A 16,414-nucleotide genomic window follows, 5' to 3' on the forward strand; every position below is an offset into this window, starting at 1 on the left:
AAAGGCAAGGGTAGAAAACTGGCCGGAGAGCACAAAGCTGTGCTGCTGTGTAGCAGTGTGGCTAGTGAGGAGGAGAAGCTGCTGCTAACTGGAGAAGCTACAAAACCTCAACCACTCCATAATGTTTTGATTTCAACCCTCCCCATTATGTGGAGGCGCAGTTTAAAAGAAAAAGTCAGAGGACAACTGGCATAATGAAAAAATGAAGCTGTAAAGGCATCAAGGTTATGCATAGCAGTCCAGATTTGATAATACAATTTTTTTTGAAGAAACAAAAAAGACTGCCAGTTAGCTACCACTCCTGGGCTAAATTCTACCCTGCTGTTACATCATTGACTTTAAAAGCAGTTGTGCTCAAGGCTGTATTTTGCTCCTGGTCTGTATCCTGTGGATATTGGAGTTTAAAACTGTTTAAAAGCCATCTCATATTGTGGAGATGGATAGTTGAATGGGCAACATTACTTGCCATGCAACTCAGCCCATTTGATACACTGCAGTGTGGCGGCTGTAACCGGGAATGCAGTGGAGCCTGGGACCATAATGCTTAGTTAGCCATGGTTATTTCACAGTGCAATCACTCTCCCAAATAATTATGGTTGATCTGGATGACAGCATCTTGCTGCACTAATTGGATTAGTGTTAGAACCCATATGCACCCACAGATTATGCCACAATTTCAGTGCATCACCCTGTTTGTGAGGGGTGCAACAGGGAGACTGTGGGGAAAAAGCATCTGAGCTAATTCAGAATAAACGTTCAGTAGAAGCTAGGAATGAAAGCTGTATCTGACAGCCTGCCTACTCCAGATTCAACTTCACCTAGTAACAATCAATCTCCTGGGAGAACGTAGGGGTCTCTGGACAGATCTCTGCTTCGACACTGATAAATAACAAATGAGACTCTTGCTATTAGAGTTTAAGTACCAAATGATATAGGACAGATTATGTCATAGAGGAGTTGTGCTATATTTTAATCTTCAATTGTCCATGTTGCTGCTAGCCTGGAGGAAGCTAGTTTTATAAAACAAGATTTACCATTTGATTTGAAAGAAAAAACTTTTTCAGTTGTAATTAAGTACAAGACTCTCCTCCACCACATGAGCCAGACACTCCTGGAAAACACGAGCACATGCACTTCCCCTAGGGTGACCCGATGTCCCGATTTTTGGGTCTTTTTCTTATATAGGCTCCTATTTCCCCCCACCCCGATTTTTCACATTTGCTGTTTGGTCACCCTAACTTACTGAGTGTATTCCCCCCATTCCTCCCCTGTCTCTCCTTAGACCAAGCTGGACTGGAGATTGAAGTCCAGAGTTGTTTGTCAGAATTTTCCATGGGAGGTGGTGTGGATTTCTGACTAACTGTTTTTCCTCTTTCTAGGCTGAATGAGCAAAGAATCATCCTTCCCTGCTAGTTCTTTTGGAACTTGTGGCAAGGAGGTACAGTCTGAGGCAGTAATGGTCATAGGCATGTGCCCAACCTTAAGCATGTGACTAGTCCTGCTGACCTCAGGGGCACTGCTTATCTGCGTACATTTAATCACATGCTTGAGTACTTTGCTGAATATGTGGCCCTTTTTATGAATTAAGCTTGAGTCCTCCTGAAATAGTTACCAGTCCTGAACTAGTTCTTTTTATTAAACCCAGCTATTAATATAGTGAAGTCAAACATTCCGATGTCATGGAAAACCAAATATTTTATTATATGCATTTCTAAAGCATTTAATGTGGTGAATTACTTTGAACTGTATAGTCTAGAACAGTGGTTCTCAAACTTTTTTTTTGCACAGTCCACTGGAAAATTGCTGGGGGTCTCAGTGAACCACTTAATGATCTTTCAAAATGTTGTTTGTACTGTTAGCTAACTATTGTAAAGCACCTTGGATAAAAGTGCTACATAAAAAAAAAATTAATGTTTTTTTGTTCTACAAATAAAAGCACACAACTCATATTTTAATATCAGTAGTCTTACCTTTCTAATGCAAAGGATGTGCCCCCTCTCCCCTGCCGTGGCAGCCCCTGAGCTAGGGCTGGGAAGGAGGGAGGTCTCTCCCCCGCCACAGCAGCCACAGAGCTGGGGCTGGGAAGGAGGGAGGTCTCTCCCTGGCAGCCGCAGCCCCAGAGCTGGGGACAGCCGCCTCTTTCTCTGGCCACTGCAGCCCTGCACATCACAAATTTCCTCCACCTCCTCTTCTCACCCCACTGCCCCCTCCCAACTACCCTCTATTCCCCCCAAGGCCACCACCTCACCTTATATGTGCATTTTCTCCAGGGTCCAGGCACCTAATTAGTGGAGCCGCGGGGTGGCCCTTCATTCTCTTGTGTGCAGCTGCTCAGGTGCGCACCTTAGAGGGAACTGTCCGCAGACCACCTGAACGGAGCTCATGGACCACTGGTGGTCCATGGACCACAGTTTGAGAACCTCTGGTCTAAGACTTCAGCTGGTATAAATTGGTGTGCGTCTGATATCGGTGGAGCTTATACTGCAGCTGAGAATATGGCTCTAGATACTTGTAATATATATGGAATGTAGCCATTTTGCATTACAGTATTTAGACTATGTTAAAAGAATGATTATTGGGATTAGGGGCACATTACTGTGTAATTTTGTGGTTCTGATTAGTTTCGGAGTGAAACTACAGAACTTGGGATCATGGGATGCCTGTGAAGCAACAAGGAAAGGAAGACAAACATGCTGTTATTAACAAGGAACAAGACTGCCATTCTTTTGTGATACAAGCTTAGTTTAGTGTTGCTAAGTGTTTCCATCATTTTTAAGATTGCCAGTGCCGTAAAGAACACACTGTACTTTGACAGCATATAAATGCTTTTTTGATAGAAGCACTAACATAATGCAGGAGAGTTTGGCTGAGGTCACAGTTGTGCGACAGCGTATTCAAGAGAGGTTGTGCCTGGCCCTGCATAAGGGGAGGAGAAAGGCAAAAAGAGCCTTCTCTCTCCCTTCAAGCCCCACCCTCGCATGCCTGCAGGGGCCAGGCACAGTTCTATGGGGGATTAGAAACCAGCAGCATTAACCTACCAGATGGGGCCATGGGGAGGCGGTGTGGAGCTGGTGGCTGGCCTGCAGTTGAGTGAGTGCTGCATCCTTTCATAGGGCTAGGGAGTTGCTACAGCACTGTCTCCCACACACAGTCCTCAAACATTGCTCCTAGGGCTGCTGCTGTGATGTGGTCTCACTTCCATCTGTCTCCACCTCCATTCACAATTGGGCCCTGAGTCTGTTCCCTCGCATTGAGGAAAATGCCTTCAGTTTTCTTTACCTGGAATGCCCAGAAGAGCAGAACAAGAAATGAATTAATGTTACTAGGTTCGGTGATATTAATCCTCTTACAAGAAGCTGAGGGTCCCCCGCAGCATACTTTGAGGGAGAAGAACTAGTTGAGCCTGTCGGAAAGCTTCTCTTTTGCATAGTTTTCAACAATGTATAAATATGCCAGGGTAACAGTGTTCTCCTGTTACAGCATGCTAGCCATCTGGAGTGGGGGATGGTTTCCAGTTAGCCACTGCAAATTTGTATAAAAGAGAGAGAAGCATTTCTAGGTTTTCTAAGACCTTCTAGTATTTTATTAAAAAGTGCTGATGTCTGTTAAACAGCAGTAGCAAGTCCAATTATTTAATCAAGCGATTTCCAATTCCTTTCTCTAGGAGTGCATAATTGATGAGGATTGTGAGATAGGGAAATATTGCCAGTTCTCCAGTTTCGAATACCTATGTCAGCTCTGTAAAACCCAACATTCAGTAAGTACCGAATTCTTGTATGGTCTTCAAAAACTGTCTCACCACATAAAGGACCATCGTTAATGGCCGTTGACCAAAAGTGATATCTCTATTGGTTAAGTTCTGTTTGCGGGGGGGGGGGGGGGGGAAAGGGTATCACAGCAGCAAACACTGAATATGCATATACAGAATGCTTTTTCTTGCCCTGCATATTCTTGTGTGTGTTATAAGGATTCTATTCACTGGTGCTTTAGGACTCAATCCAACTCCGGTTGACTTCAGCTAGAGTTCAATCAGACACTTATAGAAAAGAATTAGTGACTTTGCTGCCTAACATGATAAAAATGACAAGTTGCACATTGCGTCCATACACCTACATGAACATGCTCCATTTGTGTTTGTGTAACTCCCTCCCGCATGGGTCATTAAGTGTTTGAATCTGGGAACTTAAGAGCAAACCTCTGCCATTTCAGCTAAAGGATTAACTCCCTCAGCTGGTAGCAATAGTAGGTTATCTTCTCACAGGGCTGTCAATGCTAGGAGGTAGTGCTCCTTGTGCTTAGAGTCCTGCTAAGAGTCAAACGGAGTCTTTTCATTAAATGTTTTTATCTCCATATCCAGATGTATTTTTCATTCATATTCCTTTGCTAGCCTGGAGTGAAACTAAATATTTGTTCAAAAACTATATAGTCCATAGAGCCTAAAAGGAACAAATAAGCAAGTCCTGCTGCAAGTTCTTGTTACCCACAGGATATTATATTCTAAAAACTGCTGTGTGAGGCCATTATTCTGCAAAAACGTACACAAACATTTAGCTTGAAACACATGAATAGTCCTATTGACTTCAGTGGGACTCCTGGTGAACCTTCATTTTAGGAAACCAATCTTACGAACAACCATTTTTTCCAATTAGGAAGGAATAGCATGTCCTTCCTAGTGATGTCAAAGAACAAGTTGACATTCATTTCAACACATAGGAAATTGCTTTACAATGGTTTAAAGGACAAGAAGAAAGCCATGCAGTTCACTGTACTGTAATTTACACACACTACTTAGTTTTGAGATGTTCAACTTATGAAATTCTCAGTCCCTAATTAGTTCATAAAATAGGAGTTCTACTATACTCACATACTTAATGTTAAGCACATGTGTAAGTCTTTGCAGGCTCAGACCCCAAGTGACAGTGAAAAGACCTGCTTGACAGTATTTTAATGGGCTTTTTTTGTTTTTGTTTCATCATTGTACTACTGCGATTTAGATAAACCCAAAGCAAGAACTGAGATTTTACAGGATTTTATGTAAAAACAGGAGATTTTATATAAACATGAAATGTCTACATTTTGCATAGTGTTCAGTAGAATATTTGTAGCCTATTGTATATTAAAAATGGGCCCTAGACACACCCCAGCTCTAAATAGCCTCACACTGCAAATTGGCTTGAGATCCAGTCCTGGATTCCTATCCAAATTTTGCAAATAACCCTTGCTTAATAATGAGCAGAGGGTACAGGCCCTGAGTGTAGTCCCCCAAAAGTCTCACTCCCAGGAGGGGAAACCCCTCTGTCTTTGGGAGGCATGCAATATGCATGCATATTGGGGTGGGCTGTACACAGAGAACCCTGTTGTCACAATTCTGAACCCTGAAGTTACCAGGAATCTGAGAGATGGCTAATCAAATTATTTAAAAAAAAAAAACAACACAGTGCATATAGGTATGCATACCAGGTATGTACCACTGGTACATTTGGAAAGCTGTTGTCCTAGGAACTATCTTTCTCTGGGGACTTTGCTTCCCTTTTCCCTCCTTTGAGTGGGAGTTGGCCCTTTTCTTTTAAGCCTCTTGATTATCAGCTAGAGGGTGCAGCATTGCTTTAAAGTGATTCAGAGCTCTCCAGGATCTAGTTTCCCCTTTGCAGTTAAGGTTAAGCACATGAATAGTCCTGTTTTAACCTATGGGATTAGTTACATGCTTAAAGTTGAAAACACACGGAGAGCTGCTTACAGGATCTGGGCCTTAAGTCTGTGCTTATCCTTACCAGTGGTTGCTATGCTTTAGTGCTGAGTTCAATGCTGGTGCTAAAAAGAGAATTTTGTTGCAGTGATTTTTCCCTCTCCTTCTTCTAAGCCTTGCTCCCGAGATGTTGAATGCTGTGGAGACCAGCTTTGCGTCTGGGGTGAATGTGTGGAAGCTGCATCAAAAGGCGAGAATGGCACAATTTGTGAAAATCAACATGACTGTAATCCTGGGACATGCTGTGCTTTTCAGAAAGGTAAACTGGTTTTGCTTTTTTTATTCTATTCATTTTATAGTGCAAGAGGATCTTCAACTCAGCGGAAGTAGCTAACTCTCTGTGTAAATTAATGGGTAATTCTCTCCTTTGCTCTGTGGAGTGTGTTGTGATAAAGCCTTTAGAATGCAGTTAGAGTTGGGAGGGAGAAGGCACTTCCTACAGGACTGCATTACCGTGAAAGTGACATTCTTCAAACAATCTAGATCGGAATGGTGTGAGCAAATAGAAGAGCGCAGGGTATAGTGTGTTTTTAATGGGCAGCTACAGTCATTTGAAGACAATATAACAGCCTTGCCCAATTTTCATACCAAGGAGAAACCTAGTGTGTTTTACTTTTTGCCTTGTAGAGTGGAAAATATTTGAGATTCTCAGTTTGCTCTGTCAAAAACCACTTTTGCTTCCCCTGAACGGCCCTTCCCACATTAGAGAGAGGGAGACCACCAATACAGGTGATTGCATAAATGTGAGGTTCTAGCATGAAAGACTGTTGGGTATTATGATGCAGTCCAGTACACAACAGTGTCCTGGACAGGACATGAACTAGAAGGGCACTACAGAACACCCCATTAGCCCACGAGAGAGTCTGAGGCTTACAGAAGTGAAGCTTGACATAGTGAAAGGCAAATAAGCAATTTGTTTCTTCAGGCCTGGGCCTTGCTCTTTCCACCCAGTCAATCCCAAGCCTTTGTCTGCTTATCCACGACAGTCTTGTGTGTCGCCCTCATGCCCCTCCTCCCTTCTGCAGTATTAGTGCCAACCTCAACATTTCCTCTAGTCCAGGGAGACCATTTTCTATGTTGCTACCTATATTGGCCTCTCCCATGACCAAGAAGCCGCCTCACATCTTTGGACTTGGGATGACTTCTGCTGCCTAGAACCATTGTATCAGAGTGCTAGGGAATGTCACGTGGAATGGGAAGAAGGTCCATTTCAGGCACCATCCAAGTTGAGTCAGTTGGGTGTGCGCAGTTTTTCCTTGTTAACGCTAAATACAGAGCACTATAAAGGAGACTTTGCTTTGCAGAGAACAGTTTTGGATTATTTCCTTGTTCATCAGGGTTTTCTTTATTTTAAAATATCTACAGAATTTGATGAGCTTCAACAGGGACTCTTCTGTAAACCCCTCCCCTAAGAAGAAACAGGAAAGAAGGAGCAACTTTAGCAAGTCTTCTGACTGCTAATATCACTTCCCCAAGTGGGACTCAAATCCTGCTCCTGGATCCCATCGAAGCCAATCGCAAAACATCAACTGGCTTCACTAGTGTAGGGATGGACATATAGTGAGGGGAACACACTGTTCCCTGAACCCCAGTTTCTTCTGTGATATGAGCCAGCAATAATTGCATTTGAAGCAGTACAATTCCAGTATCGTGCTGAAGATGATTATTTAATCAATACAAACCCTTCACAGCAAATTCGACTCAAGTCAAAGTTAGCTCCTGACTTGATAAAAAATGCTTAGAACAAAGCCTGTAGCTGAGTGGTTCTCAAACTTTTGTACTGGTGACCCCTTTCACATAGCAAGCCTCTGAGTGTGACCCCCCCTAATAAATTAAAAATACTTTTTTATATATTTAACACCATTATAAATGCTGGAGGCAAAGCAGGGTTTGGGGTGGAGGCTGACAGCTCGCGTCCCCCCATGTAATAACCTTGCGACCCCCTGAGGGGTCCTGACCCCCAGTTTGAGAACCCCTGCTGTAGCTGTAGAGGGAAAATCTAAAGTTAATGAAAACGGTGATTATTTCCCTGCCCAGAACAATGGTATTAAAGCTTTAAAGGAGGTACTGTTTAAATACCACCACCACCTAACTCTTATGTAGCTCTTTTTATTGGTAGATCTCAAAGTGCTTTACAGAGGTGGTCAGTATCATTATCCCCATTTTACAGATGAGGAAACTGAGGGAAAGTGATTTGCCCAAGGTCACCTAGCAGGCCAGGAATAGAGCTTAGGTCTCCTGAGTCCTAGTTAAGTGCCCTCTCCACTAAGCCCCACAGCCAGAACAGTGCAAAGGGACACTAGTGTAGATGAGAATCAGGCCTAATATATTATGTTGTAAATTCAGCTTTATACACCAGTCTAGGGCCTTGAGTAATTGCAGAAGATTTGTTGAAGGTTTCATTCTTTTAATCGTTTTGGTTAATTGTGATCTTAATGGTAAAAGTCTGTTGTATAATCTTAGAAAAAACAACCTGCTCAAAGCTCTTTCATGAAGATTGCTGTTGTCTTTTTACATCACTTGCTATTGTGAGAATGACAGTTCAATAATTCAGTTTTCCCAAATATTTCTAAGATAATCACCAACAGCTGTAGGAAGTTAACTTTCTTCTTTGAGTAGCGACCCTATGGGTGGATCCACATCTGCCTCAACATGGAAAAAAAAAACTATCCTCATACCCACCCAATGCAGAGAATTCATTGGGGCTACTCTAGACTCCTCCATAGCCAGGCAAACGTGCGCAAGGACAGATTTACCACAGAGTCCAGTCTTGTTTCAGAGATACAACAAAGCCTGCAAACCACAGCATGGACTTGTCTATGACTTCTGGGCTATATGGCAGCCTGTACATTTGTGATACCCTTAGTAAGGCTACACTCTGTCTTCAGCCTGCCTAATAATCGTCCATACCCCAAGCAAGCACAGTCTATGTGAATGGGTGTCAGTACCTCGGAGGGTTCTCTACTCTCTCCGTTGGTGGAAAGATCTATGAAAGGTGTGCAAGGACCATCACTACAGACTACTCCCTGATGGGCACACACTGCCAGAATCTCAGCTTCACACTCAAGGAACATAGCCTCCTGAGGAGTCCAACCTCCATATCAACACATTGGAGCGCTGAGAAGCTTGTTATGGAGGCAAGCACTTCCTACCCCACATCAGGGGCCATCCAATCAGCATAATGCTGGACAACAGAGTAACAGTGTATTATATCAGTCGTAAAGGAAGTGCAAGATCCCAGGCCTTGTGTGCTGAATCTATAAAACTATGGATCTATCACACTGCATACAGATCTCAGCGCTTTATGTACCAGGACTACAGAACACAATGGCGGATTCCCTCAGCAGACATTTCAGCACCGACCACAAATGGGAGCTGAACAATGAGGTATTCTGAGAGAGATGCCTTACTTGGGGCCATCCACAGATAGATTTCTCTGCAACTCCATTCCTTGGCTCTGCATACTGCTTTACGCTTGTCGTCAGGCTCCATTATTGCTGAAAGTCCTGAACAAATTGAAACAAAAAAAATTAGTTGACATCCTCAGAGCACCATTTTGGCCAAGGCAGGCGGGGTTACCAGAACTGATCCACCTGTTTCTGTGACTGAACCACCTCACCCAGGAATCGGGATCAAACACTCATCTGAATCTGTCAGCACTTCACTTCAAGGCTACTAGATGGCTCTCAGGTATAGAGCAAGATTGCTCCCCTGATGTACAAATCCACCACGAGACCTCAGCTTAGTCCTCAAGGTGCTGACGAAAACTCCCATTTGAACCTATGGCAAACTGTTCCCTTCTTCATCAGTCCCTTAAGACCATGTTCCTGGTAGCCATCACCTCAGCCAAGAGAATAGGGGAGCTTGGAGTCTTGATGGTGGACTCCCTATACGGTGTTCTGTCATGACAAGGTGACACCATGTTCACACCCTCTCTTCCTTGCCAAGGTTTCCTCAGAATTTCACATCAACCTGTAGATTCACCTCCTGGTGTTTTATCCCAAGCCTCGCTCTTCAAGAGAAGAGTCGAGCCTTCAACACACTGGATGTAAGAGCCCTTGCCTTCTGCCTAGGGAATACTAGGACCTGTTAGGGCTTCACCCAGGCTTTATATCTCAGTTACAGAAAGGACAGGTGATTTCCAACTAAAAGACTATCTAGATCGGTGGCAGGATACTCCTTAACCTATTATGAAGCCTCAGAGGTTCAGCCCCCTCAGCGTCATTACTCATTCCACCAGAGCTCAATCTACCTCAGTAGCCCTGTTGAAAAAATACTTATTTCACACATCTGCATTGCAGCCACCAGGTCTTTGCTACACACATTTTTCTGAGTGTTACACTCTTGTGATGACTTCCAGCGCTGACGTGGCTTTTGGCGAGGTGTTCCACGATCTGTACTGAATCTGCCTCCTCAGCAGCCCCCTCCCCCCATGATCGGGATACTGCTCTGGAGTCGCGCACCCATAGGGACACTACTCAAAGGAGGAGGCGAGGACACATTGTACAGTAACTAGAGTTCTTCAAGATATGTCCCCCTATGGGTCGGTCCACTACCCGCCCTTCTTCCCCTCTGCTTTGGAGTCTCTCATTGGACTTCCGTGCTTAAGAAAACTGGAGTGGTGGTGAGTCCACATCTCCCAATATAGCCTTGTATCAGGACATGAGGGTGTCCAGGGCACAGGCACGTACCCATAGTTGACAAAAATCTTTGATCAAGAGTGCACAGGCATATACATCCTGATGTGGAGCACCTGTAGGAACACACATCTTGAAGACCACCACTTACTGTACCAACTAAGTGACTTATCTTTTCAATTTGCCTCTAATTTTTTTAATGGCAATGCAAGGTCTTTTGTTAATTAAAAGTCACCATCAGGGAGCGGAGTGTGTGTGTGTTTGTCAGGACCTGCATTTGGATATTCCTGAAACTCCTGTACTTCCAGAGTACTGATGTATATTGGAGTGCTTTCCTTTTCTGGTCATCTTTGCTTTCTGTAACAAGAGTCCCAAACTGCACAGCATTCTGGTAAATAACTCCTCTCTCTAAAGGGTTAATTTTACCTGTGTGCGGAGGGTTAGCATAAGGCCTCTCTGACATAAGTCCCACTTGAGTCCATTTTGCTTTTTTGATCTGTCACTGTAGTTTGTTTTTGGTGTAGGCTTTTTTTTTATAATGGGGGGGGGGTTTCCTAAATTAATTAATACATTTGTTTGTGGTGACTTCTTGTAATCCTGACTATTTTTTGAATAACTGCAGTGCACATTTAATCCTTTCAAAGAAATCATAAAAATAAATAAATTGGAAAACAAGATGCAAACTCCTGCATCCAGATCTAAAACCTAAAAATCCTGGTAGGTTTCAACAGTTACTGCTCACTGCTGCCTCCTTTGTAGAATGGTATGTTCACCCATTTTTATAAAATACCTCTCTTCAGGGGAAGGGCATTACAGAAATGCAGTTATCAATTTATTGCCAAATCGTTGCTGGCCTTTTGGTGAAGAGGATGGGGATTGTCTTAGCCTGAACATGAGGCAGAGCCACAGTATAAATGATTTGAAATCTTACTCCGTCTAGTGGAAAGGCAGGTGAGAGATACACCTCTCCCATGGGTGAGGGATTGAAAAGAGCTCCTGGCTCACTGTGAATCTTTCCTATGCAGAACTGACTAGTTACCCTGTGGATCAAAAATCCTTATGGATTTATCATTTTTGCATGCAGATCTTCTGTTTCCTGTGTGTACTCCATTACCTGCAGCAGGAGAACCTTGCCATGATCCTTCAAACAAACTCCTGAACCTGATCACATGGGAACTGGAACCAGATGGAGTGCTTGAGCGCTGCCCATGTGCAAATGGCTTGATATGCCAGACTCACAGGTAAGGCCTGGGAAGGATCAAAAGCTTTTTTCACCAGAGACTCTTTGAACCCTTTCAAGGTTTGTTTGTGTGAAACACCCCCACTCTGCACTGAGTAGTTTCTTGTTGCAAGCTGCTCAGTGTTGTGGGCTCTGAAAATCTTGACTGCCTTCTTCACCACTAACTGGAAAAAATCCTCACTGGTATAAAAATGTCTAAAGCCTTTTACATTGTCCTAACAGACACTGCTATTCTCGCCTGTCAGGAAGTGGCTACTGGTATTTGTGTAGTCATTAGCAAGGGGGCAGTGGATTGTCATTGCAGGTGGTGTTTGATACAGTCACAGTTGAACTGCACTTTAGAAGGCGCACAGTGTATTCCTGTTTTTTGTCCAGTGTCATGCAGGGTATTTGATCTGATTGTAATTGAGACTGTAACCCCCCTTTCCTCCCTGGGTTACTCGGTAGCAGGGAACACTCACCTGTGTGCCTGGGCACCTGATGTTGTTGATATTAAAGAAGATCCTGAGTATCCCAGTGGTGCTGTTGGATAGATGGGAATCCTCTGCTGCAGTCCCTTTACTCCTAAAGGACTTTAAAATTGGCGGTGCCTCCACCTGGCTGGCCCTTGTACACACACAATATAATCTCAAAAGTACCAACTCAAAAACACCAATTATAAATAATATACATCCAATATACATAAATTAGAGTTCACACACCTTTACTTAACAATTTAAAAAAATCAGGATATAACCGTCTAAAACAGGGGTAGGCAACCTTTCAGAAGTGGTGTGCCAAGTCTTCATTTATTCACTTTAATTTAAGGTTTTGCGTGCCGGTAATACATTTTAACGTTTTTTTAGAAGGGGTCTCTCTCTAAGTCTATATTATATAACTAAACTATTGTTGTATGTAAAGTAAACGAGGTTTTCAAAATGTTTAAGAAGCTTCATTTAAAATTAAATTAAAATGCTGAACTTACGCCGCCAGCCTGCTCAGCCCGCTGGGTGGGGGGTTCAGGGCATAGGGCTGGGTGTTGGGGGGGGACTCGAGTTCAGGGCAGAGGGTTGGGGTGTGTGGAGGTGCAGGGCACAAGGCTGGGGGGGGTTCAGAGCAGAGGCCTGGGTGTGGGGGGGGACTCGAGGTCAGAGCAGAGGGCTGGGGTGTGGGGGGGTTCAGGGCAGAGGGCTGGGTGTGGGGGGGGGACTCGAGGTCAGGGCAGAGGGCTGGGGTGTGTCGTCCGTGCAGGGCATAAGGCTGGGTGTGGGGGGGGGGTTCAGGGCAGAGGGCTGGGTGTTGGGGGGAGGTCAGGGCAGAGGGCTGGGGGGTGTGTGGAGGTGCAGGGCAGAAGGCTGGGTGTGGGGGGGGACTCGAGGTCAGGGCAGAGGGCTGGGGTGTATGTGGAGGTGCAGGGCAGAAGGCTGGGTGTTGGGGGCAACTCGAGGTCAGGGCAGAGGGCTGGGTGTGTGTTGGGGTGGGGAGGTGCAGGGCAGAAGGCTGGGGTGCTCGGCTCGTGGGGGTGCTCCCAGCCCCCTGCCCTGAGCGGTTCATGGCAGGGGGCTGGGAGGGATATGCCCTGTTCCACCCCCTTCCCCCAGGCCCGTCCCTACCTCTCTCTGCCTGCTCTATGGAGCAGCGAGCACGCTGCGCTCAGCTCTGCTCCTCTGGGAGGAGGAGGGGCCGGAATGCACCACGTTGTGTGAAGAAGCGGGGGAGGAGGGAAGCTTGGCTGCCGCAGGACCAAGCTTCTGCCTCCTGCCCCCGCAGGGGAGAGCGGTGGGGGCTGAGTGGGGCGGGGGGCCGGGACCCCCTCCCCACCGCTCTCCCCTGCAGGGGCAGGAGGCAGAAGCTTGATCCTGCGGCAGCCAAGCTTCCCCCTCCCCCGTTTCTTCCCACAGCGTGGTGCATTCCGGCCCCTCCGCCCCTCCTCCTCCTCCTCCTCTCACCGGGCAGGCAGCGTGCTACTCAAAATCGGCTTGCGTGCCGTAGGTTGCCGACCCCTGGTCTAAAATTTGATGTCACTGCTAATTTAAATCCACGGGGGCAGTTGAACAAATATAGTATACAGTAATAAATGAAACTTCTGTAACTGGCATTTACACTGCCACCATTTACCCCATCCCGGATTGTACACTCCTCTGGATTCCACAGTCCTAGGCACTTGCTTGCGTGGGCGCGCTTGGAGATCTGCAGCTGGAGACAGCACTCTGTTGGTTCTGTGTATCAGTCCAGCCAAGGCAACAAGCTGCACAACCCCGCTGACGATTGGAGCTGGCTCCACCAAATGTCAGCAGCTCTGGGTCCTGGTTCAGTGGCAAGATCGTTTGGCCTCTCCTCAGACTCAGTCTCTCTGCTGTGCCCCTGCCCTTGAAAGTACTTTCCCAAACAAGAGTGGGGGTTACTCACAGTCCTTCACTGCAGGCCCACCTCAGTCAGCTCCAGGCACAGCAACAGTCTTTGCTCTGACTCCAGTGAAGCCACCAACAGCCTCGGAGGTTCCCTGCCAGGGCTGGCCTTACCATGAGGCGAACTGAGGCGACCGTCTCAGGTGCCAGACTGGGCGGGGGGGGGCACTAGGACCCAGAACGTAGAAAATTGTGTCTGCTGCTGGTGCATATGTATTCTCTCTGCTCTAGAGGCACAGAGATGGTGGAGTGCTGTGCTGGAGGAAGGAGGGTACAAGAGACATAACAGGCTGGCAGGAGAAAAGGTGAGAGGGAATAACAGAAAGCAGCAGGAGCTGCAGGGAGAGAGAGGAGGAGCAGCCTCTTATGTACCTCTCTAGCACCCCGAGGAGCCTGGACTGATTAACACCAGCTTCTCAGGGAGCTTCCTGTTTCCTGCTGCTTCCCTGAACCCACTTGAGAAGAACAGGCAGTCAACTGAAGTAGTAGGAGCCAGTTAGGCCCTTAACATGCTGATATCTTTCCTCACTCAGGCCCTGCAACCAGCCTGCTTATTTGTCCCCTTCAACTGTGTGTTGAGAGCCACTATAGCTGGCACAGAACAGCACTCATGAGTGAAAGACGAAAACGCCCCTCTGGGGCAGCATTCAGAAAAAGAAAGAAAGCAAAGGAAGCTTTTCTATCTAAGCAGGAAGGAGCTCTCCTGAGATACATAGACATACATGTTCACGGTGAGCCTTCCGGCCCCAGTGAGGATGTGAGTGGTGAGGAGATGCCTGATCTTCCAGTTAGTCAGAGTGCAGGTGACCTGGAAGCTACTGCAGCATCCATATCTCCATCTCAAATGGATGTAACCATACACATTCCTGAAGAAAAGTGTAGATCAGAGAAGAGTGTGGTGGAGGCGCAAGGAACAGCTGCTGCTGAGTTTAGTTCCTTAAGTCTAGATGATCCAGGACTGTGGACCCACTTGAGCAGTAGCCTGAGTGACTTCCTTGTATTGCATGGGCCACAGCAAGTGAAAAACTTCATGTTCCCCAAAGACAATGAAAATGGAACTTTCCATCCAACACATTACTGGCGTGAAATCCCCAATGGCGACAAAGTGGAGAGGCCATGGCTTATGTACTCAAAAACCCAGAATGCTACATCCTGTTTTTGTTGCAAACTTTTTTTTCAAAATATAAAAATTTGACTTAGCACTATTTAGGTAAAAGCAGGTCAGGTGTCATGATGGGGTTGGGTGAGGGTGTCTCATTAGCTTTAGGTTTCCTAAAGCATTCAGGGAAAACCACAGGTAAATGAAATTACTTCACTCTACGGTTGAAATAACATTTTTGTCAGTAAGTTTCCCATTACACTATTTGTCTTAGCATTTAATAAAATAACTCAATTTCCACATGTGCTGTGAGATGTAAGATATGAATTAATGTTTTCACCTCTTCTTCCCTGCCCAGCTCTCTTGCCACATCAAGTTTTCTCTAGCACAGCAACATTTTCCCTCTCCCCAGCAATGCAATTCGTTACTGGGATTTCGTTTGAAGGAATAGTTCACGTAATATTTTGTTACCGCACATAGTTCATCACAATCCATTTCAACACTGAAATTTTAGTTAGTTTGCAGTTCTATTGACCTCAGCAAGGATATATCAAATGCATATAACACTGGCCATCTCTTATCACTATGAAATAAAAGGATAACACTCCAGGTGGGGATACGCCAAAGCTGAACAAAATAGGACTTGGATGTACTGAACAACCTAGCTATGGCCACTATAATTATTAGCAGAAATTATTGGGACTTGGCAGTCGCACATTTTGTCACAATTGCCTGATTTATTTCAGATAATCTAATGGTTACATAGTACGATAGGTGCGTCTTCCACAAGACTTATGGACTAAGTTCAGCCTCCTCCATGAATTTACATCAGATTTCATATACTGGATATTAAGAAAAGTCCGACATAGGGCAAGCATTTGCATATTTAAAGGAAATAGAAGTGGCCAATTTACACTAGCAGTCATTTTTCAAAATAGTTGCCCATATAAAGTTGAAGTGAGACATAGCTCTGTATTAATACTCCTGCTAATTAAACTGGCTGAAGTGCTCTCTAAGCCCTAATATGGCGTGTGACCCATGAGCACCTCCCAAAATTATAGAATACAGATGGAGAAAAATCGAATTTCCAATAAGCATGAATACATGCAAAGTCCCCAGATCCATCACAAGGGGGAAGTTCCCTCTGTTTGCAGCTCATTGGACCTCCTGTTCAGAGTAACAATAAAAATGTTTAACGTAGGGGGCTGCCCTGTTTTGAAACCAATAAAGCTGATCAAAACTTCCCAAATGTCACTTTTGGCAAGTTTCTTCCTCTTGAAGGATTACCCCTTCTAATTTTTTTTG

The 16,414-nt window shown here is 45.2% G+C and overlaps 1 protein-coding gene across 1 annotated transcript in view; it reads left to right on the forward strand.

The window, feature by feature from the left end:
• The window catches only part of DKK3 (dickkopf WNT signaling pathway inhibitor 3), a 57,655-nt gene that overhangs the window by 40,167 nt on the left and 1,074 nt on the right, over positions 1-16,414 (forward strand). The window contains exons 5-7 of the mRNA XM_065403882.1: positions 3,665-3,757; positions 5,861-6,005; positions 11,468-11,624. Coding sequence (XP_065259954.1) covers positions 3,665-3,757; positions 5,861-6,005; positions 11,468-11,624 — 395 coding nt within the window. The remainder of the gene's footprint in view (positions 1-3,664; positions 3,758-5,860; positions 6,006-11,467; positions 11,625-16,414) is intronic.

The sequence above is a fragment of the Emys orbicularis genome, chromosome 4, assembly GCF_028017835.1.
Source record: "Emys orbicularis isolate rEmyOrb1 chromosome 4, rEmyOrb1.hap1, whole genome shotgun sequence".
NCBI classification, from domain to species: Eukaryota; Metazoa; Chordata; order Testudines; family Emydidae; genus Emys; species Emys orbicularis.